At 48.7% G+C, this 22,036-nt stretch overlaps 1 protein-coding gene across 3 annotated transcripts in view; it reads left to right on the forward strand.

The window, feature by feature from the left end:
* ST8SIA5 (ST8 alpha-N-acetyl-neuraminide alpha-2,8-sialyltransferase 5) overlaps positions 1-22,036 on the forward strand; it is a 67,223-nt gene that overhangs the window by 41,325 nt on the left and 3,862 nt on the right. For 2 of the 3 annotated variants that reach the window (XM_082416629.1, XM_082416630.1), the window contains 5 exons: positions 3,600-3,692; positions 13,500-13,586; positions 16,980-17,124; positions 20,823-20,935; positions 21,720-21,812. In XM_082416629.1, the coding sequence (XP_082272755.1) occupies positions 3,600-3,692; positions 13,500-13,586; positions 16,980-17,124; positions 20,823-20,935; positions 21,720-21,812 (531 nt within the window). The remainder of the gene's footprint in view (positions 1-3,599; positions 3,693-13,499; positions 13,587-16,979; positions 17,125-20,822; positions 20,936-21,719; positions 21,813-22,036) is intronic. The other variant, XM_082416631.1, reaches the window with a different exon arrangement.

Raw genomic sequence — 22,036 nt, forward strand, 5'->3', positions numbered from 1 at the left:
ACTACACAAGACCATTTGGAATCATTGAACTGCCTAGTGATGTGCACATGAGTGATGTTGGGGATTCAGGAAAAAGAAAGACTGAGTGGAGGCTGGCAGAGGTAAGGCCAGGATGGCCTTGTGAAGGCAGTGGAGGGGTTGGCTGATCAAAGGGTGGTGCTGCTTGGTTTTAACTTCCTTTGAGAGTTTCTTTCTCCTGTTTGTGGATCATTAATTCATAGTATTGTTCTGGCTTGGTTAGTAAGTGGGAAAAACTGAGGGAACCTTGGGGATTGTATTTAAGTGCTGGGTGGGACTTTAGATACCACCTCGTTCAGATTATTTTTAGGAGGAGAAAAAAGAGGCCCAGAGAGGGGAAGTGATTTACCCAAAGCCACACAGCTGGTTTAGAGGCACATCCTAGATGTGTCTGCAAGTGTCCCAACTCCCTGAGAACACTAGGATAAGCCTCCTCTTAATTATCTTCTGCATCATTATAATCTGGAGCTTTTCTTAGTAGCATCCTGAGATCGTGGCTTCAGATGACCCAGTGGATTCCAGAGGGCTTCATGTCACTGGCTCTGGTTGCAAATGATGATCTTTGTGATAAGACACCAGACCTCACTTACTGTTATGTGACTGGAAAAATGACATGAGTTGGAGCCAAGGTCATGGACTTTTTTGTAGCCCCAGGCTGACACCTTGTTCTTAGTTGCAGATAACAGAATCCATTTTAGTTAAAGCAGAAAGGGATTTATTAAGGGTAGAGCTAGCACAGAATCATTGGGAAAGCTGAAGAAAGACTCTAGGCTAGCTTCCAGGAATGTCTCTGCAGACTGCATCGTGAAATTGGGCCACTGTGGAAGCTGCTGCCTCTGATATAATCGCAAAGGTGCTGCCACCACTACAATTTCCAAGAGCCATGCCACCTCTGCCACATTCTGCACCAGCAAAACAATACCTTGAGCTTTGTCATTCTTCTAGACCATGGCTCTGACTCAGTCTCATGCTACTGATTGTTGAACCTAAATTGCTTCAAGGACCCTAGCTACAAGGGAGTCTGGGAAATGTAGTTTTTAGCTTTCTTGTCTCTGTAGTACAAAAGGTGCAGAGATACCAAAGACAAATTCCCTGTGTTTGAGATACTCCTCATTTGGAAGGGGAAATAGATATATAAACAGACTATTATGATACAATGGTATCTGCTCTAATTAGGGGCAAATGTATAGAGGGACCCTGAGAGTGAGCATTAGAAAAGGCTTCCCAGAAGTGGGGGCATCTGAGCTGGGTACTGAAGGATCAATATGAGTTTGCCAGGTGAGAAAGACAGAGAAGGGAGTTGTAAAACACAAGGGAAACAGAAAAAGGAGAGTGTGATATTTTGGGGATCCTCAGTGCCTAGTTCTTATGAAATCTGCTTAAATTCTTTTAAGACATGAGAGAAAGGAGAGGATTTATTTTGTATAAATAGGAGCCAATTTGTTGTAAAAAATATTTTAATATTCTAAAATATTATTTAAAATTTCTTAAATATATAATTATAATATTTTTAAAATTAACTTAAATCACATTAAAATGATAAAGAACAAATATTTACAAATATAATAGTTTTAAAGTGTTAAATATTAAATTATATTTTAAAATTATTTAACATACCGATATTTTAAAAAGAACCAATTTGTTGGATAAATGTCTCAATATTTCTAAAGCAGCACAGACATAAGTTTGTCTACATAAGTTAGTGAGAATATATGTGAAATAGCTGCTGCCACATTTTGGGAGGTTTGTGGGAAATGCTCAAGGACTGAGTTTATTTTAAATCCTTGGTTGTGGCTTTCAGTGCCCAGCAGCAGTCCTGGGGCTCCATCCCCACCTCCTGTTCTCCAGGGCTACCTGTCGAGAGGCCACTGCCCCAAGTTTAGAGAGGCTGACCCTGCAGGCTTCTTGATTCTGGGCTGTCACAGGATCCCACCCTCCCAGCTTAATCTGCCCAAGCATCTTCTGAAAGAGAGGCCGTGAGGAAAGGGTGCACCTGGCCTCTGCCCTGGAGGCCCCTTCTGCCTCTGTGGCCAAGTCCAGCAGTGAACTACTGTGTTTTACCTTGGTGGGAACCCTCCCCCCGACTCCCCCCCCACCTCCGACTCCCCCACCCCCTAGGCAGACAGATGTTCCCTGGGCTGGTGCAAACTGTCAGGTGCGGCTATGGGAGGCCAGAGGGCACTTTCCAGGGGATACCAGCTGTCCTCGTAAGTGGGTGGACAAGAGCAGTCTTGAGTGTATGCACTGGTTCACAGCGCAGCTTTGCCACCTGCCACTCGTACGGCTCTGGCAAGTGAGTTAACTCCCAGAGCCTGCTTGTGATGACCACTTTCCTGGTGGGCTAGTAATAAAGATTGAAAGGGAATATGAGGCTTAATGAAGTAAGTCAGACAGAGAAAGACAAATACTCTATGGTGTCACTTATACGTGGAATCTAAAAAAGAATACAAATGATTGTACATGCAAAACAGAAACAGACTCACAGACTTAGAAAACAAACTTGTGGTTACCAAAGGGGAGAGGGAAGGGGGGAGGGATAAATTAGGAATATAAGATTAACAGATACAAAGTACTGTATATAAAATAGATAAGCAAGAAGGATATACTGTATAACACAGGGGATTATACCCATTATCTTGTAATAACCTATAACGGAATATAATCTGCAAAATACTGAATCACCATGCCGTATACCTGAAACTAACATAATTCTGTAAACAACTATACTTCAATTAAAAAGAAAGAAAAGTGAATGCTTCCACGTAGAGTGCCGGGCCCTGAACGTGGCCCATGACGAGGGCTCAGCAGTATTGGCTGAAATTGCTACTGTTATTCTGCGTGAAGCTGCAGAAGCTACTGTGAGGTGGCTCTGACATGCCTGGAGCCAGCTGGTGTGTGGGAGTGGGCTCGGGCCCCTCTACACTGACAGCACCACCTGCAGTGCCACCTGTTTAGCCTCAGTTTTCTCAGCTGCCAAATGGGGAGAAAGAAAGAGTCTCACCCAGTCACAGCACGAGCATGGGCATCAGTGAGCTAATGGAAACAAACGCTTTTCATAGTAGAAAAAGCAGCTTGTGTTTTCTCAGCTATGCTTGTGGCTGTCGTTGTGTGACATTTTTCCCAAGAGGAGGAGAAAGGAGAAAAGAGCAGGAAAGGGCAGGACCAGCTGAAGGCCTGTAGCCTCACTGCCCCGGCTCCCAGGGCTGCCTCCATCCATGACCGGTCAGAGGAAGACCGCAAATGAGAACATGCCCAGAGCATCCTCTTTCTCCTTCGAAGCCACCACGTGGGACCAAACCTGCCTCTGCGTGTCATGATTTACTGAAGTGGGTTCACGCTTATACTTCCAGGCTGATGGGGTTGCTGAGAGTAATCAGTCATCAAGTGACCAGGCCAGAGGCCCCAGCAGTCCTGGAGACAGACCCTCATCAGGTCGTCTGCTGGGGTGGGCTGGTGTGCTCTATTAATTTGGCCAGATACCACCCCTCTGCCCCCCGCCCCCCGACAACAAGAGCCCCGACAGGTCCCTGAAAGTCTGGCCGCTTCTCTGCGTAGTAACCTCTGTCCCTATTGGTCCCCAGGTACTTTGAATTTTACGAGGGCCCTTTTGAGTATAACTCCACGAGATGCCTGGAGCTGAGGCACGAGATCTTGGAAGTGAAGGTGCTTTCCATGTGAGTGCGGCCAGGTGGGCGGTGGGTGCAGGGCGGTGCATGTGGGGACGGGCAAGGCAGGGTGGGGTGGGGGGTGAGGGATTGGCCCAAGGAAACTGGAAACTTGGTGCATCACTACAGAGAAAGAATTAGGGTGCTTCCCCGGGGCCTCTGGCATGTGGAGAGCTCTGGAGGGCTCGACGTAGGGATGACTGTTCGTGTTTTATGAAAAATGCCAAGTTTGCAAGGTTGCCTCTGGCGACGGCTCAGTGACCAGCCTCCATCACTATCATCACTGGGCTCCTCTTGCATAGAAATCGAAGCGGGCACAGGAGCCTTTTATCTGAAATTCAGTCCTTTGTGGCTTAAGCATTGCCCTCTTGCTATTCATTAATTTTTTTTTTTGTTATTTAAAGGATACAACATTCAAGTGGTACAAAAAGATATACAGTGAAAAGTCCCCTTCCCACAGCTACCCCCCTCCAGTCTCCCCCTCAGAGGCCACCCATGTATCCTCATGCATCCTTCCAGAGGGTCTGCATAAACCAGCACCCATGGGTGGATGTCTTTTACCTTTTTCTTTTTTTAAAAATACAAATAGCAAGAGAACTGTGTTCCCCACTCCCCACCAGCAGTGTATCACCTGTGGCTCTTTGACAGCCTGTGTGAGGGAAAACGCATTACATGCTGGACTCACTAGTGCGTATGTGCCTCCCTCACAGCACTGCCATGAATTGAGAGGAATTTGTGTCCTGTTAATCATGGTAGGATGTATGTTTATTTGAAAACAGTTATCACTGACCCTTGAACAACATGGGTTTGAGCTGCGCAGGTGCACTTACATGCAGACATTTTTTGAGAGTAAATGCTGAAGTGCTGCTCGGTCCGATGTTGGTTGGATCTGCGGATGCCAAGGATCTGTGGCCGGGGAGGGCTGACCACAAGCCCTGCGCTGTTCAAGGGACAACTGTACATCCGATGTGGGAGAAGTACAGCTGATTCGGAGCCGGCAGTGCTGGGTGCTTATGGGGACTCATGGGTCCCTGACACGATCCCAGGACTTCCATCCATGGCCCACAGGCAGGAGCCACTGCCCCTTTAGCCACTTGACATGATTTCCAGGTCATGTGGGTCATTGAAAGAGCTTGGAGCTTGGGGTCAGGCAGACTTGGGATCCAAAGCTGACTCTGGGCCTTAGAAGCTCTGCATCTTTATAAAAATTACTTAACCTCTTTGAGTCTTTCCTTATCTATAAAAATGGGGACACAATTACCTACTTGTAAGGGCTGCAGTAAAGACTAGCTGAAGTAACATACGTGAAATAGATAGACCAACAGTGCACATCTACAGCAGCACACGTAATAGGTGCTCAATAAATGTTAATGTGCCCTCTCCCTCTCCTCCCTCCCCTTTCTTTCTGTTTTGGAGCCAGCAGCAGCTTTTCTGGGCTGACATTCACAGACTCCAGCAGCTTAGTAGTGCAGGAAAGCCCCGGGGATAAAGCCAAACGTCCAGCTGGGATCAGCTGCGGTCCTTGTTCTGATCGAGGGTCTGTATAGCTTCTAGAGGGACCGCAGGAGGCAGCTCACCCTCCGTCCATCCCACCCAGCCCTGAGCGGAGCCCACCATGGAGGGCGCTAGGAGTTACCTGGGCCAAGAGGATTCCAGACTGAGGGGACAGTTTGTGCCAAGGCCTGTGTCAGGAGGGGCCCACTGTGTCCCAGGCTCTGAGAGCTGGCCTGAGGGGGAACAGGAGCTGTGTCCCTGGAGGAGCAGGCAGGGCTGGACCTCGTGGAGCCTTGCAGTGAGGACCGGGATTTAGATTTTATCCTTTTCTTAGGTCCATGGGCACCCATGGGAAAGGTTTTAAACAAGTGGGGGCAGGGGGAGGATAATGTGATTGGTGTTTGGTACGCTCTGCCGAGGAGCTGTGGCTTAGTGATGAAGACGTCTGCCCAGCCCGCAGTCAGGAGCCAAAGGTATAAGCAGAGAGCCTTATCTTTTCTCAGAACTCAGAGATCTCGGCCCCTTAAAGGTCTCACTGCGGAAAGTTGGAGCGCTCTCATAGAGAGCATACCTTAGAGTTTTCAAAGGGTAAATAATTAATCTTTTAAATTATAAAAGGCAGACAGGTTCTTCATGGTTACTTCAAGATCTAGACAGGAAGTCTGAGAGACCCTATAAATGGGCCATGCTTCTGTCACATCCCATCCCTCTACCCATATATTTTCTCTACATTAGTATAAGTCCTTGTTTTGGTTTGCTATTGCTCCCATAACAAAGTACCACAGACTGGGGGGCTTAAACAACAGAGCTTTATCTTCTCACAGTTCTCGAGGCTGGAGGTCTGAGATCAAGGTGTCGGCAGGCTTAGTTTCTCCCGAGGCCTCTCTCTTTGGCTGATACATGGCCATCTTCTCTCTCTGTCTTCCCAGGGTCTTCCTTCCGTACCTGTGTCCTAACTTCCTCTTCTTATATGGACATCAGTCATATTGGATTAGGGCCCACCCTGGTGATGTCATTTTAGCTTAACCACCTCTTAAAGACCTTACCTCCAAATAGAGTCACATTCTGGGATATTGGGGTTTAGGGCTCAACATATGAATTTTGAGGGAGATATAATTCAGCCCATGATAATCCTTATCACAGCTTCCATTTAGGGACCATATTAGAAGTTACCAGGCCCTTTGTTTCAAGCTTAAGTCTTGAACATTGCAGGGTGTGATGGGAACCTCATTTCCCCCCATGATCTGTGGCCACCCTTTGTCCCTTGTCAGGGACTTGTGTTGGAGACAAAAGGTCCTCTGTGTGTTTGGCTCTACTTCTTGTCTCTGCCTTTGGGGCACCCTCTCTGGTCTCCTGAGCTGAGCGGCCATCCCAGCTGGCGACCTGTGAGCTTTACCCCATCTGTCTCTTCCATGTCAGTTGCCCTCCATGTGGTCCCCTGGCCCTGGAGTCTCGGCGCTGCTGGTACTGGGGGTCTGAGAGGAGAGAGGCCGGGCTGTTCATGGGGCATGTGAGCCTGCTGGGTCATCAGGGAGCAGTGATACCAGTGGCGCCCTTCCTGAGTCATCAAGCTGAGGTCAGTGGGCTCCCCCAGGGCTGGAATCGGAGAAGCCAGAGGCTGGTCTCTAATCCGAGTGGTTCTGATGCCACCTGGGCACCTGTGGGTTTCACTGTGCTCCAGCCCAGAGCCAGGAGAGGTGCTCACGGCGGAGACCCTGAGTCATCGGAAAAGGTTAAATCTCCATCTGTGAATGGAGGGGGCTGGACGGATGTGCCCAGAGGCCCTTCCGGTATATGAACGTCAGCTGGCGTTCCGTCTGAGGAGACAGTGAGGTGTGTGATTCATCTGGGAATGATTCTGATCCAAAATTGCTCCAATCAATGGTAAAAATCAGTCAGCTGGAAAATTCCCATATGGTAAAGGCCTCGTTCCCAGACAATGTCCAATACAATGAGGATTTACTCTGTGATGATTTGTTACGAAATCACAGTGTCCCTAATACTTGTAAAAATTATTTATGCTGACTTTTAGTCATGCTAGGGCCTCTTTATTTTTAAACCAATTGCTGTCTGTGCTCATACACTGATGGGGGCCATGCCTGGGACCTCACCCTTGGTGTCTTCTGCCACCGCTTCCCCATCCTTCTGGGCTGGGGAACCCTGCACAGAGCCCTGTACTGAGACCAGGAGAGAGGCTGGGAGCAGGGCTGGCTGGGCAGAGCTTTCAGGGCTGGATGTCCCTTTGTGCCCACACTTTTCTGAGTCTTGTTGCCTGACCCTGCCCAGGCTCAGGACGTGTCTGTTAAATGAATGAGAAAGTGGACGAAACCTAGGTGGGAACAGAAGAGGCCATGGCGGAAAAGGGGGAGAACGAAGAGGGAGAACGAGATGATGGTGATCATCTCCTGCACACGACTAGGAAAATCAGGTAGAATACAAAAGTTTATAATAATAAAAATCAAAGGTCCCCTTCCCCACACCCTCTCCCCCAGGCCTGCTACTTAGCTGTTTCTTCTGGGAATTACCTCGTACCTCTCAGTCCTATGCGTGCCACGTATGCCGCGTTTAGCATTCACTGACGTCCTGCTTTGGTGGGTGAGGATTCAGCTCCCTTACCCAGCCCAAACCATCCCCCCACTTTTCCCAGTTGAGGGGTACTGCTATTTTTAGTTCTTCTATCTATAGATTGCCTAAGTAACCTATTTCTTGTTCTACCAAATATTGGCAGTATCTCTTGATCCTGTACTTTGTAAGATGAGGCTATTAAAATTACCCCCACTTTTTAGTTCCAGCCTCTGGCTTCAGTCATCTGTGAGTTTACCTTTAGAATGTCAAGGCTGATAACATTTACATTCTATTTGTAACCATAGCAAGCCTGTTTTGGGGCTGCTATGGGCTGACTCTAAAATGTGAAGATCAGAAAACAGTGATTCTCATCTTTTTTCCTATTCATTTTTTCCCCTTTTTTTCTGGATCTTCTAGTCATCTTTTCCCTTTTGAACACTTTTTCTCTATCATGCCCCATTTTTTTTTCCTGCCTGTCCATCGACCAGGCATTCCCCCAGGGTTTCCCTTCATCCTCTTTCTCCATCCTGGACAGGCTGCTCTCTTGGTGGGTCACACAGTGTTGTCATTTCCCTTCTCTGCCTCCGTAGGTTAGATTCACCTGGAGCTGCTTCTTTCTTAGTTTACTCCTTCATTTTGCTTCCACCCATCTTCAGTAAATTCCCCCCAAATGGTGGGTGCAAGGTAAGGGTTTGAGCGTTCTGTATCTCAATGACCTAAATCTTCTCTTAATTTTTGGTTTGGTGGGGTTGATATTTTAGGTGAAATTCATTCACCCCCAGAATGCTGAAGACCTTCTCCATCATCTTCTGGTATCCGGGGCTGTATGAGCACGGTACTAGTTGTTCCTTTGGAGGTGACCTGTTTTCTTCCGTCCAGAGTCTTTACAGATCATGACAGTTCTGGAATATCCCAATGGTGGACCTCAGGATACACACTCATGGAGACCTCTTAATCTGGAGCTCACTCCAAACCCTTGAACTTTCTCTTGGATTTCTTCATATTTCCTCCTCTCCAATTTTCTCCACTTCCTCTTTCTGGTACCTCTAAGAGTGGCATGCTTCTGGATGGCTCCTCGAATATCTTTTAATCTCATCTTTTCTATCTCTTTGCCTTTTGCTTCTATTTTCTGAGAAATTCCTTGACTTTACCTTCCAACCTTTCTAATGAATTTTTTTTCCCCCAAGAGCTCTTTCTTTTTAGATTGTTCTCAGAGCAATCTAGTCTTTTTTATCTCTCTTCTGGAATATTAGTCATGTCTTGGGAGAAAGGAGATAAGTAGCTGGCTGAACCCTTCATCTTAAAGTAAAGGTGATCTCTGCATTTGTAAAGCAACTTATAAAATTTTTTTATACATATTGTCTCATTTGATCTTTCTGACAGCCGTTGAGATCAGCAGAGCAGAGGTTATTATATCTGTCTTACAGATAAAGCAGCTGAGTCTCAGAGAGATTAAATGACTTGTCTGAGGTCATAATGCCAGTTAGGGATGGAACCAGGATTCCAGGCTGGGTATCCAGGCCCCGACCTTGGTCCAGTGTGTGACAAGGACATTGGAGGCACAGAGAATGGGGCCTGGATACTGGTAACAGTTGAACTTGGGACCCTGGCCTTCAGTGTTGCCAGGGTTGTGTTTCTGGAGACGTTAGAGGCATTGGCTGTGCAGGGTGCTGCCCTAGGGGCCTGTGAGTTGCAGGGAGTGAGGGAGGGCAGCAGTGGGTGAGCAAGGGTGCCGCTGTGTAATGGCACCTCTCCTCCAATGTCACGTGAGCTAAAGAAGCAAGAGCTGCTGTGGGAGGTTTGGGAAAGCCGGAAGGAAGGCATCAGGATGAGGAGGGACTCCTTCCAGCTCTTTAAAGCTGCCAGGCAGTTTCCTGCCCCAGGGCCTTTGCACTCACTCTTCTCTCTGCCTGTAATGCTCTTTCCCCAGATGTTTGTGTGGCTCACTCATGCATCATTTCAGTTCTTTGTGCAAGGTTCCCCTCTTCAGGGAAGCCTTCCCTGATCAACCCATCTGAAATAGTCACTTTTCAACTCCTGATTCATTTTTCTTTTTTTTATTATTTCTTTTTTTTTAAATTGAAGTATAGCTGGTGTACTATATTATATAAGTTACAGGTGTACAATACAGTGATACACAGTTTTTAAAGGTTATACTCCATTTATAGTTATTATAAAATATTGGCTATATTCCCTGTGCTGTACAATATATCCTTATAGCCTCTTGCTTCATTTTTCTTTTTTTAAAATGGATTAACTTGGTTTTCTCTTTGTTTGTTTTCTGGGCTGCACCGAGCGGCTTGTGGGATCTTAGTTCCCCAATGAGGGATTGAACCTGGGCCCTCGGTAGTGAAAGCGCAGAGTCCTAACCAATGGACCACCGGGGAAGGCCCTTGCTTCATTTTTATTTGTAGCACTCACCACTCCCTAACATGGCATTAAATATCTGGGTTTGTTTTTTTTCTGGTTGTGGTAAGAATACTTAACATGAGATCTACCCTCTTAAATTTGTGAGTGTCCAATACCGTATTGTCAAATGTAAGCATTAAGTTTTACAGCAAATCTCTAGAACTTATTGGTCTTACATAACTGAAACTTTATAGCAACTCTTCATTTCTCCTTCCCCGAGCCCCTGGTTTCTATCATTCTACTCTGTTTCTATAAGACTGACTATTTTAGATACCTCATACAAGTAGAATCATGCAGTATTTGTCCTTCGGTGACTAGCTTATTTCACTTAGCATAATGTCCTCCAGATTCATCCAACTTGTCACATATGGCAAGATTTCCTTTTTTTTTTTAAGGCTGCATAATATTTCATTGTATGTATATAATACATTTTCTTTATCCATTCATTCATCAGTGAACATGTAGGTTGTTTTTATATCCTGGTTATTGTGAATAATGCTGCAGTGCACATGGGGGTGCAAGTATTTCTTCAAGATTCTGATTTCAATTCCTTTGGATATATACCCAGAAGTGGGATTGCTGGACCATATGATAGTTCTATGTTTAATTTTTTGAGGAATCTCCATACTTTGTTCCATTGTAGCCACACCATTTTACATTCCCACCAACAGTGTATGAGGGTTCCCTTTTCTCTATATCCTTGCCAATACTTGTCATCTTTTGTTTTCTTGATAATAGCCATTCTAACAGGTATGATGTAGTATCTCATTGTGGTTTTGATTTGCATTTGCCTGATGATTAGTGGTGTTGAGCACCTTTTCATGTACCCGTTGACCATTTGTGTGTTTACTTTGTAGAAATGTCTTTTCAAGTCTTTTGCCCATTTTAAAATCAGGTTATTTGTTTTTTTGCTATTGCATTGTAGGAGTTCCTATGTATTTTGGATGTTAATCCCTTATCAGATATATGGTTTGCAGATATTTTCTCCTGTTCGGTAGGGTTGTCTTTTTACTCTGCTGATTATTTCCTTTGCTGTGCAGAAGGTTTTTAGTTTGATGGAGTCCCACTTGTCCATTTCTGCTTTTATTGCTTGTGCTCTTGGTGTCGTATCCCTGTATATCTGCTTCCCATTTGTAAGGTCTGTGTGGGCAGGGAGTTGTTTTGTTCACCGCAGTATCTCCAGTTCCTGCCATATCGAGGAATTCAATAAGTAGTTATAGAATTTATTTGAACTCAGACTTATTGATTCATTCATTAATTATCGATATACTCAACAAATATTTGCCACTCATCTGCTATGTGCCTTAGCACTGGAGTCACAGTCAGGCATGATCCTCTGCCCCAGGGTATTTACTATTTAGTGGGAAATATCAGGCATAGGTAATGACAGGTTATGGGTTTTACAGAAGGGGAAAGTACAGGGGGCTGTGAGTCAGCATTTTCAAGACAGCTTAGTTTAACAGTAATAATAACTTACACCTGTAGGGCGCTTTCCATGTGCCAGACACCATTCTTAGTCATTTATTGCATCGTCTTATTTAGTAGTCTTAACAAATCTGGGTGGGTGAGCAATAATCTAGTGTTATGCCCATTTTCTAGGCGAGAAAACTGAGGCTCAGAGCAGTCACATAGCCTGCCTGAGGTCCCATAGTTAGAAAGTGCCTAAACTGGGTCTGAGGCCCAAGTCCCCTTCTAGTTCCAAAATCTATGTACTTAGTCATTATCCTGTATGACTTTTCCTGCAATCACCCCTCCCGCACCAGTCATATACTCTCTCTGTAGGTGAGGCTTGCCTGGTTTGGGAACAACTGTTTCCCCCTCCAGTTAAACACAGGGGGACACAGCTCTGCAGAATGAACCTGTTTTTTTTACTTTACAGTTAAGTATTTGCCTTTTTTTGAAGTCATGCACCTTTTTTGGAAGCTGATGAAAGCTTCAGATTTTCCCTAAGATGTGCACATGGGTGGACAGACAGGGGATTTTGCCTGTAATTCAGAGGGCTCATAGGTTTCCGTAAGACCTTTGGTGGACCTCAAAGTAAGAACCACAATTAACGGTAGTTTTTTGATAACACTCAGCTCCTGGGGGCTTGTCACTTTCCCATTCATGACCAAACCAGAATGACCTTTAAAGGGCTCCCCTTGCACCAGTGTCCAAGACCAGCCAGCATCTGAACCGGGCCACAGCCAGGTAACCCTGGACAACTGTATAATGCCTAACTGTGGGATGGGGAATGTGGGAGGTCAGGAGACAAAAGTCATGGCTCTGCCTTTAAGGAACTTATGGTCTGTCCAGCATCTCCCAGCATTCCTGAGAACTCCAGTCAGAGGCTCCGCTCAATGGGAAAAGGGTTCCGTGATCCAATTCTTTTTGCTGGTTTCAGTCAAAGGAAGAATCCTACATGATTTAGACATTCCCTTTCCAGGGAGTGCTTTGGGATGTCACAATGCTGAGATGTTTAAAGCCAACTGGTATAAAGCCTTGCAGATGGTGGTTCAGAAAAAAGGCTTCTCATCTCTTTCTCTATGTCGCTGGAAATTGTGATCTGCTCTTGAGAAAAGAGAAAGAGAAGGGCATTGTGCCTTTGCAATGAGCCCTACTGTGTGCTGAGCACAGTGTGGGGTGATCTACAGACCTTAGGGAAGTGGTCTTACACCCTCTATAGACAGATGTTCCTGGGAGAACTGTGAAGGCCCTTGGGGGTGGGCATGTGAGGAAGGATGTTTTAAAATGTGCCAGGATTTGTTTTGATCACATATCGTAAGACACACAGGCATGCAAAAGGCTATTGTGAAGGAAGACGTTCTTATGCTCACAGATCCCTAGAGACAGGAGGCACAGCACACCATGCAGGGACACATGAGGAAGCACCAGCGTTGGTCAGGAGGCAAAGGGATGAGGGGAAAGCAGAGGTGAGACCCTTTATTGTGGTTTTCGTGGAAAGGAATGGACAAGGCAGGATAAAAAGGTTCAGGATTGGCTAGTTTGAATAATTTCAGTGGGCTCTGGGGCATAAGGACTGCCCCTGGTTGTCTGATCCCTAGCTCTGGGCTGATGAGGGCAGGGACTAGTGGCTCTGTTCGTAAAGGAGGTGGTTGAGGGTGTGGGCTCTGGACTAGCTGAGGTGTGTACAGAAGGCATGCTTGCAGGAGAGTGGTTTGCTATCTCTAGGAATTCACAAGGCCCCAGATGCCAGAGAATCAAGAGTATAGCAAATTAGAAAACACAGTTAATACAAAGGACCAGCCCAGGATTTGGCATAAGGGGGAACAGGAAGGGAGCATGTTTGGGGATGATGACATTGTCCAGCCTGGCCCTTTCATGCACTCTCTGTCCTCCACTCCCAAGGGTGAAGCAGTTGGAGCTGTTCGACAGGTGGAAGCGCCTCCAGATGTGCAAATGGGCGATGAACATCTCTGAAGCCAACCAGTTCAAGTATCTATGACTCGTCTGTGCTCCCCAGCCCTTCTGCTCATATGGTCCTCCCGGCCACCCCTTCAGATCTTCCTCGTCCTGCAAGGCCAGCCCCCAGGGACATCTTCCCCAGAGCTGGCTCTGATTGGGCTTTGGAACCTGGGAGTGGGGAGGTTCTGACTCAGCACACAGGCTGAGGCTGGCATCTTGCTGGGTGTTGTCCGCCATGTTCCTGCCCTTAGTCCTGGCAGCAGCCCTGTGTGGTCAGTGCTACTGTCTCCAGTACAGCCCCTGCCTGTGAGGGGAGGTGCTTGAGGTCGCCAGTAGGCCCGTGCGTTTAGGTACGTTAAGCAACTTCCATGGCCTCACCCCGTTCCCCACCCCGCTCCTCGGGCAGCTGCTCTAACTTAGCAGTCCTCTCCTTCTCAGAGCACTTGGGCTTCTACAGCCTAGACCAGCCATTTGAGCCCTGCTGTAGCTTATTCCCTAACTGCTCTCTAACCGAAACTGACAGGTTATAAGCTCCCAGGAGGCAAGAGCTGTATCTTAATGTTCTCCTGTCTTTGAGAGCCTAGCGGATGTCCAGACAGTCTCTGTGATGAGTGGCGAGCTATAGGGGCCTCTCCACTCTAAAATTCTAGGAGTTAATGGTATGTTTTTAGTGCAGGGTAGACCTTATTGAATGGTATTGACAGAATCCTGGGAATGTGTGTATAAATTGGATTTTAGCAACTCAGGCTGTAGTTTGAATGTGCTGAGGAGCCATCTGCATGAAGGAATCCTACATGGGAAGCTGTGAAAAGCAAATAACACTAAGTATTTTGTATTTTCTGTATAAGTCATTTGTTCCAGTTTGTTGCAGTTCTGGGCCAAGTTGAGAGGCAGTTTTAAGCGGCACTTTTTAGGAACGTACTGCAGGTGCCAACAGCCCCCAACCAGAGGCCTCTAGGAGACTGCAGAAACCCAGCTAAGGCCCGGCAGTAGTTTGCAGAGACCCACATATCATAGACTAAAATGTGGGCAACAGGTCCAAGATCTGTGCTGTAAATGCAGCCCCAATTCCGCCTTTAGAGAGCAGCGATACTGCGGGTGGTGCATGACGGGGAGGCCCAAGCACACCGAGGACACACTGATAAGCACTCAGCGTGGACGAGGTCAGTGAGATGCCAAAGGATGTTGTCCAGGCTGAGAGCTGGACAGAAGCCTCGCCAGGGGGATTCACATACCTAAGGAAATAATGTAGCAACGGGAAGATGATGTGGCAAGAGAAAAACCAGGATCCGCGGGGAAGCCTTTGGCAGGGATCAGCCAGCACGATCTGGGGAGAGGCTCTGGGGGAGCTGAGACCTTTCTGGCGGTGGGGGAAAGAGAAGTGACATCCAGTCTTGCTATGCTCTAAATGGGAAAAGCTTCAAGGCCAGTTGGTCGTCCCCCTTAGCTCTCATTACGAGCTCATTGAATGATGATGAGATTCTTAATTTAGGTGCAAGAACCTGGTGCAGTGAAGCGGGGTGGGATGGGGGAGTATGCTAGAACACAGGCATGAGCATTCCAGTGACAGGAAAGGAATCCTGTAACAGAGGCCCTCCCCCGCCCTACTGCTTACAAATGGACACATTGGCATTCTGGTTTATACATCAGTCACTCGTGAGCTTGGTTAGTTTGAGTCAGTCTCCCTCACTTGGGTACTCGCCAGTGGGCTGACAAGATGGAGTCTCTGGACCAGCCAGATGCTGGTTTGTAATGCTGACCTATGGCTCCTGCCTGGCCAGGACTCTGGCCTTGCCCCTGGGAAGACTCAGTCACATTTTAAAACCCAACCCTCCCTAGGAAAGACCACTCTCTATGGCCAGCAGCCAACTGAGCTCCCCAGTGAAGTCCCTGCAAGAGATAAAGTCACAAAAAATAATGTGTGCAGCCTTCCTGGCTTTGGCAATCTGGAGTCACAGGATTACAGAGGGTCAGAAGAGCCAGCCCTGCATTCTACAGATGAGGAAACAGAGGCTCAGAGAGGGGAAGAGACCTGCCCGAAGCCCCACAGCTGGTGGGGGCAGAGCAGAAACTAGAAGCCAGGCCTCTTGACACCAGGTTGGTGGCTCAAGTTTCCATCCCACACCTTTGGTGTGGATTTTCCAGAAAGCTCGTCCTCAACTTTAGTTAGTGGTCATCATCCAGACTCCATGGAGATGGTGTTCCATTCCTCCCAGGGCTGCCCAGAGGCTGGATGTAACTGTGCCCAGAGCCAGTGTTGGGGGACGAAGGCCAGTGTGTACTGGCCCCCTGCTGCTGTTTGTGGAGAAAGTGGATCCTCGTGGGCTCACAGCCCCCTGTGAGAGGGTGGCATTTTGCATCCTTTGTCAAATCCAGCCCCTCTGCAGCCAGGGTGGGGCTTTGGGTCCCCAGGATAGGGGAGCAGGATGTGCCTAGGATCTGACCCCATCACCAAGCCTTGCAGGCACCCTGGGAGAATACACTGCCAGGCGGAACACCAGCTGCAGAGAAGAGAAAATCAGGATTCTCTGGCCTGGCTGGCTCCCAAGCCTGCCTCACAGCCCCACTCTCCCTTGAAGGCTGTTTTTTAAGCCTGCTTGCATTGTCTGAGCTTTAACCTCTCTGCAGCTCATGTTTGAGTGTTTTTGTCAGTGAAAACCACAGTGATTTTTTTTTTAAATAATGAACTCCTTAAAACTTTCAGAAGCCAGGTTCCACTTTCTGCAGGCAGTCATCCAGTATCAACCCACCATCCCAATTTCTGACCCTCCCCTATTCCTAAGACAGTTTGTAAAATCACTGAAATGGCACATTTCTGTTGACTGTGTATGTCTTGCTTTTTGACCCCATCAGACAGGGTTAGCCTTGTCTAGAGTCAGATATGGGGGCCAAGAACCAAGGAAGAGCTCTCATGCCTGCGTTTTCCTTTAGAGCTGAATAAGGAAGCGTTTCTGGGAAGTAGTAGAAGGCTTAGCGGCTCTTGTGAAATCTCACCTGGGGAATGCTTCAGCCGCAGTTGGCAGGACTTGGTAGTTGACCCCCACGTGTCTGACATTGTGCAGGATCCAGAGAGGCAGGGCCCCTGCCACGCAGGGGCTTTCGTTCAAGCGGAGAGGGAGTTGACAGATGATGAAGCGAGTGATGCCCAGTCTGTGCTCTGGGCCTTTAGAGGCCAATGCGGCCAGTGGGCACAGGGCAGCTGGGAGCTCACAGAGGGAGACCAGGCTGGACCCTGAAAGGCTCGGGCATCGGGAGGAGTACTGAAGCAGAGGTGCGGGGACAGGGGAAGGGGTGGGTGGGAAAGTATGGTGCTCCCTGGCCTCCCCAAGGGACCGACCTCAGTTCCATGACCCCTCTGTTCTCTGAGAGGCTCTGCTCTGCCCTGTGTCACTGGTCTCTCTCCGTCTATCTCCTGCCTGGCAGGTCCACTCTGTCCAGGTGCTGCAATGCCCCCTCCTTCCTCTTCACCACCCAGAAGAACACGCCCCTGGGGACGAAACTCAAGTATGAGGTGGACACCAGCGGCATCTACCACATCAACCGGGAGATCTTCCACATGTTTCCCAAGGTGCTGCTTTGGGCAGGGCGGTCCGGGTGGGACAATGGAGCTGACCCAGGAGGGCCCTCTGTGGCCATGCCCGTGTGGCGTGGCATCACTCAGCTGTGCCCTGCACCCAGCTGTCCTGGTCCTGGCTTGCCATTCTCTTAGGCTCAGTAGACCGTCCTCCGGGGTTCCTGGGGGTTCTGTCTGAGCACAAAGAACGCCAACTGGCTATTATTTGAATGACTTTTGGCAAGAAAGTGGTCGTGAGGTTTTGGTTATTGCCTTGCTTGCAAAGAACATCCCGAAGCTATCTGGGAGCAGGATGAAGCATTTGTCCCCAACCCGAGGGAGGCACAAGAGCAAAAATGTACATGCAAAGGTTGTGTGCACAAGAAACCGCAAACCGTACAAAGTAAAGCACTGAAAGATTGATCTCCTATTGGCTGACCTTGGGCAGTCCTTTTTGTCTTTCAAGGCTTCACTCTCACTGTCTGTAACGCTGGGGTTCGGACTAGGAATAGGTTTGGCTGCTTAGAACAGAAGATCTAGAATATCAGAGACTGAAACAAGAGAGACATTTATTATTATTTTTTCCTTCACCTATGAGAAGCCTGGAGGGAGGCTGTTCATCCAGGGCCAGCACGAGGCTCCTTGGCCAGGGGGACCACAGAATGAGTGACCCACGTGAGCAAAGCGCTCAGATCACAGAACCCAGGCGCAGGCAGGCGCTTCTGGCCTAATCGTTGCACCAGACCCTTGGAGAAGGGACCCTGGAGCCTGTATGTTCAGCGGATGAAGGTGGTTACCACCTGAAGAGGACGGTTCCTTGCAAGGTGTTTATAGGCACCCCCTGGAGAGCGCCAGCCCAGGGCACGGCTTAGTGGTCCAGTTTGTAGAACTGCTGGCGTTCTAGCAAACTGGGGGGCGGGGCGGGTTCAGTTCTTGCTGGATGAAATGTGAGGGGCTGGGCTGCCCTGCTCCGGGGAGCGCTAATGAAGCAAAGCCCAGGGGCTCCTTGCATTCTTGCTCCGAGCACCAGAGTGCACTGGTATGACTGGGCCTGGGGGGGAGGGGAGCAACGGGGAGGAGCTGGAGGTGGACGGGTGTCAGACATACCCTCCCACAGCAGCGCTGGAGGACGATGGGGTGTGAGTCGTCTTCACGAGGTGGGTCTTTCAAGGCCTGGAACGTGAGACTGGTGACAGCAGGTGAACTTGCAGGTAATGCCAGTGGGTGACACACAGCTCGGGTATAACATACGGATCCAAGGAGGGCCATGGGGATGGGCCACTGAGGCCCAGGGAAGTGGAACAGGGGTTGCCAAATGCGCAGGCCATATGGTCTCCGTCACAGCTACTCACCTTTATCGTTCTAGCATGAAGCAGCCACAGACACGAGTAAGCAACAGAGTGTGGCTGGGTCCCAATAACGCTTTAGTTCCCATTAGACATTGAAATTTGAATTTTATATGTTTTACACATCACAAAGTATTCTTTTTTCCCACCCTTAAAAAAATATAAAATCTATTCTTAGCTTGCTGGCTGTACAGAAATAGGTGGTGGGTCAGATGTGGCCCACAGGCCGTAATTTACCACCCCCGAATTAGAGCATGTGATGTAGAAGTATTTCCCGAACTTCCGTAAGGTGAGTTTTTTTTGGGGGGGTTGAAAAATATGCAGCTTCTTGGGCTCCTACCCCGACCCTGAAGATTCTGATTCTGTGGTTCTGGGATGGAGCTAAGAATGTATATTTTCAGAAAGTACCCAGGTAGTTGCTGATTTACAGAAGTGTGAGAAACACTGACATAGAACATAAAAAGCCCTTGATGATCTCTCCAAAAAGGACTTTGTTTTTATTCTTTCTCTGGTCAAAGTCAAACAGTGCAGTTCCCCCCACTGGCCATGAGACGCCCTTGTTTTCCCCGTCGCGGTTCCCGGAGCCTGTCCCTCCAGGGAAAATGTGCCATGAAGAAGGACAGTCTCCCACAGACAGGTGCAGCATCTCCTTTGGATTTAGCCTAATTTCTGATGATCCCAGTGTAGTGGGATTTTCCATGACACTTGTCTGGCAGTTGGTTCCAACGGAAGCCCCAGGTGCTGACCAGGGCCACTGTCACGCAGGGCTGGCCAGCTGGTGTGAGATAGGAGGAAAGCTGCCCGGCAGCCTCTGGGTGACAGAGATGGAGGGTAACTTCAGGGCCATCCCGTAATAAGCACCTGGTCCCCTTGCAGAGACACCTCTGCGCCAAGCACTGCAGTGGGTAAGCTTTTCGTCTGCTCCAGTGGTTCTCAACGTGGGCGGCAGGGAGGTGGAGACATTTGGCAACGTCTGGAGATGCTTTTGCTTGTCATGACCGGGGGGTACTCCTGGCATCTAGTGGGAAGAGGCCAGAGGTGCTGCTACACATTCTACAGTGCACAGCCAGCCCCCGCAACAAGGAATGATCTGGTCCAAAGTATCAGTAGTGCCAAGTTGAGAAGCTCTGCTTTACATCATCTCAAATTTAGAGTCAGAGAAAATACACGTTACTATTATTTTACAAATTACAAAATTTAATTTGTAATAAATTTTACAAAACCAAGTCACTGAGAGCTCAAAAAACTTGTCCATGGTTTCCTCACCTTATTGTGGGGCAAAACCAGGATTGGACTGGGTCCGTTGACTAGGGTGCCCAATCCTGGTTTGACCAAATATAAGTCCTGCATCCCAAGCAAAGTGCCCTAGTCCTGGGCCAACTGGGATGGTTGGTCACCCTACCCTGGACTCCGGGTCTACACTCGTGCCCTGAGCCTGCCTGGTCCCACCTGCCTCAGGATGCCCACGAGGCCTAGAATGGGGACGTGGCCTAGAACCAGGTCTCCTAATCAGGCCAGTATTTGCTTTTTCCTGCCTACTTTCCTGTGGTCCCCCGGAAAGCATGCCCAGGGAGTCTTTGTGGGCAGCCAGTGCCCAGACCAAGGTAACACACCAGCCGAGGTATGACCAGGTTGGAGTGCTGGGGGATGCTCCCTCCCAGTGCCCCCGTGGGTGCCGTCATTACTAGAGTGAGTCCTGGGCTCCCTGTGCTCAACGCTTTTTCTTGACAGAGATCCCAGTGTCCCTGCCTCTCACTGCTCCCCTGGTGTGGCCTTGCTTGCCCACCCCTGGTCACTTGTCTCTGCTGCTGCCAAGTCCTGGCATCTGTCCCAGTCTATATGACCTTTCTATCCCAGGCCTTTGCCCTCCCCATGGAGCAGAGGGAGGGTCTGCACCTTACCCCGAGCTGAAAGGGGTGAGGCTAGGTTTAGGGCGCTGGTCCCTGGCGGCTCTGCCACATCTCTGCTGCTCTCTTCTCCCAGAAGGTCTGCATTAACCATTAAAATATGTGGACCAAAAGTAAAAGAAGCTGAGCTTCCACTGGGAAAACCAAAGGCAAGCAGGGTTAGCCATAACTCGTCCTCTCGTCTTTCTGGAAACCGGAGGCATCCCAGGGCTTATCGAAAAAGGCTGTGGAGATCTGGCCTCCAGTTCTAGCTCATTCCTAATTGCCTGTGGAACTGAGAACGAAGCTTTTGACCTCTCTTTTCATCTGCAAAGTGGAATAACCACTTTTCTCCCGCATTTACTACAAGGCTGTCTTGTGAGGCTATGAGGAGTGGAGGTGGATGTGGGCGCAGAGGTGAGAGCACCAGATGAAGGCAGGTGTGGCATTGCCTCTGACAACTGTGCCCCTGTCTCCCCAGGACATGCCCTACTACCGGTCCCAATTTAAGAAATGTGCCGTGGTGGGCAATGGGGGCATCCTAAAGAACAGCCGCTGCGGGAGGGAGATCAACAGCGCCGACTTTGTCTTCCGGTAAGAATTGCCCCGGGTCTGCACCTGCCACTTCTACCCCCACGGCCCTCCCCCTCCATGCCTGCCCCCTTTCTGGTTCCCCAGCCTGCTAATGCTGCCATTTACGTGATTAATCCCCACTCCCCACCCCTGCAGACCTCATGCTCTGGGTGGTCCCTTCCCCCTTTAGCTCTGTCCCTTGCAAGGGGTTGAATCTCTCAGGTCCTCAGTCTCCACATCTGCAGAATGGGAGCAAATGGCATAATAGATGTGAAGACACTGAGGACTCCCAGGGGTCATGCAGATCTGTTGGTGAGGTCGTCTGGGCAGCCACCTCTCTGGTTGGGTTCCACTCTTCTGGAAGCACTGCTTGGAACCAGGGTAGTCTTGTGGCTAACACCACCAATATGAGCTTCACCCTGGCCTTACCTAAGCTAGACACTTGTCCTTGTATTTCTTCTTCTTATGTAGAAGCCCTTCTTATCTCTTTGGGGATCCTCACTTACCCCTTTAGCCTGGGTGAAGAAGACAGGTTGAAAATGAGAGCTTAAAGCAAAGAGACTGGGGTTGAGGCTGCAGTGGGATCTCATGGGTCATGGATCTACAACCATTGGGCCACCCAGGGTTGGTGAGGGAAGGGGTTGAACTTGCCCTTCCATGCCCAGGCACAAAGATTCCACCCAGCTGGTTTCCTGTGTCCCTCCGCCCACATGATCACCAGCCCTTTCTTCCCCACACCCCAGCTCTCCAGCTCCATCTAGAATGACATACCACATGCAGTCGGGCTGCCTCATCTCTTCTGCAGGTGCAACCTACCGCCCATCTCGGAGAAGTACACCATGGATGTAGGGGTGAAGACAGATGTGGTCACGGTGAACCCCAGCATCATCACAGAGAGGTCAGTGGCCCTCTTTCTAAACCTGTGCTGTCCAATATGATAGCCATTCACCATGTGTGGCCACTGGGCACTATCCAGATTGAGATGTGCCACCTGTAAGTGCAAAACACACGCTTGATTTAAAAAACTTAATATGAAAAAGAGGATGGGCCATACCTCATTAAAGTTTTATATTGATTACATATTAAAATGATAGTATTGGGGGTATATCAGGTTAAATAAAA

Source organism: Balaenoptera physalus (assembly GCF_965194825.1).
Source record: "Balaenoptera physalus genome assembly, chromosome: 12".
NCBI lineage: Eukaryota > Metazoa > Chordata > Mammalia > Artiodactyla > Balaenopteridae > Balaenoptera > Balaenoptera physalus.